The sequence below is a fragment of the Triticum aestivum genome, chromosome 3D (genome assembly GCF_018294505.1).
Source record: "Triticum aestivum cultivar Chinese Spring chromosome 3D, IWGSC CS RefSeq v2.1, whole genome shotgun sequence".
Classification (NCBI taxonomy): Eukaryota; Viridiplantae; Streptophyta; class Magnoliopsida; order Poales; family Poaceae; genus Triticum; species Triticum aestivum.
Genome location: NC_057802.1, coordinates 570,362,256 through 570,365,453, shown reverse-complemented (window position 1 = coordinate 570,365,453; position 3,198 = coordinate 570,362,256). Strand labels below are relative to the sequence as shown.

General features: G+C 43.7%; 1 protein-coding gene across 1 annotated transcript; it reads left to right on the top strand.

The window, feature by feature from the left end:
• The first annotated feature begins 1,918 nt into the window (after window positions 1-1,918).
• LOC123080570 (cytosolic sulfotransferase 17) lies at window positions 1,919-3,097 on the top strand. The gene has a single exon (XM_044503499.1). The coding sequence runs from the start codon at window positions 1,965-1,967 to the stop codon at window positions 2,964-2,966; it is 1,002 nt and encodes a 333-aa protein (XP_044359434.1). The 5' UTR covers window positions 1,919-1,964; the 3' UTR covers window positions 2,967-3,097.
• The last annotated feature ends 101 nt before the right edge of the window (window positions 3,098-3,198 follow it).

The following is a 3,198-nucleotide window of genomic DNA, read 5'->3' as shown; positions in this document are numbered from 1 at the left end:
GGGGAGGTGAAGGGGCAATGACCATCCTACCCTTTTTTAAGTTTTCAGATGAAGGGGTATAGGACGATCTGGACTGTTGATGTTTCAGGGGTTGTACCGAAGAAGAAGTGTCGAGCCTTATTACTGTATTAATTAACTCACAGTTTCAAAGTACAGGGGTACACCAGTTTATATACTAGCTATCCTACAGATAACAAGCAATCCTACTCGGCAATGATTATCAAGCCAACACGGGTTTGGGTACACGTACATGATTAGGACACGGACGTATGTGTATTCGTGTTTAACTCCAACACCGTCTGTTTGGAATCCATGGCTTTGGATGGTTGCAGCAGGGCTAACCTCCAGAGGCCTTGAACCTGAAAGAGCAAGATGTACTGTAACTCTGGAACTAGGGATGGCTGTTCTGGCTGTTTATTGGGCGGAAGCGGAACAACAGGGTCAATGTTCCTATCAATCTGAGGCACAGCTAACAGAGAGGTTGAATAAAATATCAGGTCAAGTTCAGATCAGGATATAATACATTGATACTAGAGTTTGTTTTCGATCAATAGACTTGTGATGTTGACGCCATGCCTTTGCGTGCACACTGGAAGTTCGGTTCTTTTCTATGAGCACCTGGGGATGGGCAATAATAAGATCAACGGTCAATAATAAGGGCAGGCCGGTTGAAAGACCGAAGGGTCAAATTCGGATAAGAATAGCATCTGTCACCACTAGAGAAGGTCTTTGTTTAGTCCAGCAGAATTGCTATTTGGCATGGTTAAAAAAAATTGCCTCTTGCAGCGGAGCATAGAAACAGAATGACAACTGAACTTCCAGTACTACATTCTTTGTTTCATCGGAATTTCCAGTACATTGTTGGCATTAACAAGGACACCATGAGCTGAATAAGATCTTTTACTGAATAAGAACTGTAAATTGGAGTGTCCACACATTGTTATTGAATGGATCACGCAGTGAGTACTACAATAGTGTCAACTGTTGTCATGGCTAATCTCCAGAGCTCTTATATCCCCCCTCCAGTCTCCGGTATGTTTTTTCCCCATGTCTAGTTCATATCTCCGAGCAAATATAATCTTCAGAAACAAATAACACATTGTGTGATTGACTGACTGTTTTGTCAAGAAAAAAAGGAGAGAGAGAGAGAGAGAGTGTACAATGTCGAGCAGTCATCTAGCAAACATAACTCAAACTTTTGAGACGTACAACAAAATGTTTTGTACACATACTTAGCTAGGGGTGTGTATGGATTTGTTTCACCTATTGCAACGCACGAGCATTTGTGCTATTTACTACCAATAAAAACAGCCCACCTCAGTTAAGCTTGTAAACTTGAGGTAAACTCTCTATCGATAGCATTACTCTTTTACAATATACTCTCTCCATTCCACAGTAATTGTTTTTGTTTTAGTACAAATTTAGTATCTCTTCATCTTAGCTTGCAAAAATATCTTATATTACGGCATGAAGAGAGTACAAAATCGTACTAGATCAAAAACACTTATTTTAAAATGAAGGGAGTATAGAAAACGAGTGGTTGTAGCTCCCGACAAGGCCGCTAGAGCATGGCCCTAACGCCAAGGATCTATCACGAGTGACCTTACATCACAGTGGTATGATTCGTCGCTATGCTTGCTACAGCAAGCGCACACATGCATGCATGACAAGAATTTATATTGCTGTCGACCAATTTGGCCCACTTTTGCCACGAGAGGCGCCGGCCAGCCAATGGTAGCAGAGGATTGCCAGAACCATTATCTCATGGCGAGCTGAATGATTTGGCACCATGGCGCGATGGTACCCAATGCGATCACGTGGTTGGTATGAGCTGTCGGGGAGATATAATTATAATAAAGCAGATCTCGCAACACACGCTGCATCTGAGTAGTTGGTCGGTCACCTCTATATATTTAGCAACAAAGAAACTTGGACAAAGAAGCACACATCTCAACCTCTCAGCCATGGCACACCTCCATTCTGAGACTATAGAGAGTTCAAAAACTCCCCCATCTCAATTCATATCATCCAAAAGCCACACTGAAAATCTCATAGAAACACTTCCAACAAGAGAAGGGTGGGCCACGCCACTCGTCCTCTACAACAACTGCTGGATTAGAGCAAATTCTCTCAAGGATTCCATGGCTGTCAAAGACAGGCTCAAGCCCCGCCCTGACGACACCATCCTTGCCGCGCACCCAAAATGTGGGACCACTTGGTTGAAGGCCCTCCTTTTTACCATCGTAAACAGATCCCGCTATACCTTCACTGACCACCCACTGCTCACGAGCCGTCCTCATCAAGTTGTGCCTTACCTCGCACTAAGGCCGGGAGACCTTGACATAGTCGAGACGCTACCCTCCCCGCGGCTGCTCTCCACCCATCTGCCGCTCTCCCTGCTCCCGTCCACAGTTTCCACCCTTGGTTGTCGGATTGTGTGCGTTTGCCGGGATCCCAAAGATGCCTTTATCTCAAGGTGGCACTTTGAGAAGAGAATGAACCAAGGTATGTCCATAGGTATGGATGAAGCATTCACAATGTTTTGTGAGGGATGCTCACCTTATGGTCCTTTCTGGGACCGCTATCTTGAGTACTGGAAAGAAAGCTTGGCCAGGCCAGATGAAGTTATGTTTTTGAGGTATGAGGAGATTGTGTCTGATACACCGAAGGTTATCAGGAAGCTAGCAAGCTTCCTCAGAGTCCCGTTTACCCAGGAGGAAGATAGCAATGGAGTGGTGGAGCAAGTTGAGGATTTATGCGGCTTCACATCACTGAGCAACATCGCGGCCAATCGACCAAGTCGTGTTCAACATGAGCATGCAGGAGATAAGCTCGTTGTTGATCCCACTTCACTATTTAGGAAAGGGAAGGTTGGGGATTGGGTGAACCACATGAGCAAGGACATGGGAGACAGAATGGACCAACTTGTGGCTGAGAAATTCAAAGGTTCAGGTCTCATATTCTAACGTGTGTGCTTGTTGTATCGTCTATGTATGATTGATCCCTATGAATTTACCGCATGCGTCTCCTTTATTTTTCGTACTGTATCGAGTAAGCTTTATTTATTTAAATAAAACATATTTACTATTTCGAAGTATCTGAGATTTGGGATTTCTTATTTCTATTTTGATCAAGCAACACACTTTAAACATATCTTTCGAGTTGCATAACCAATTTTTTTTTTTTAAATTAGCCATA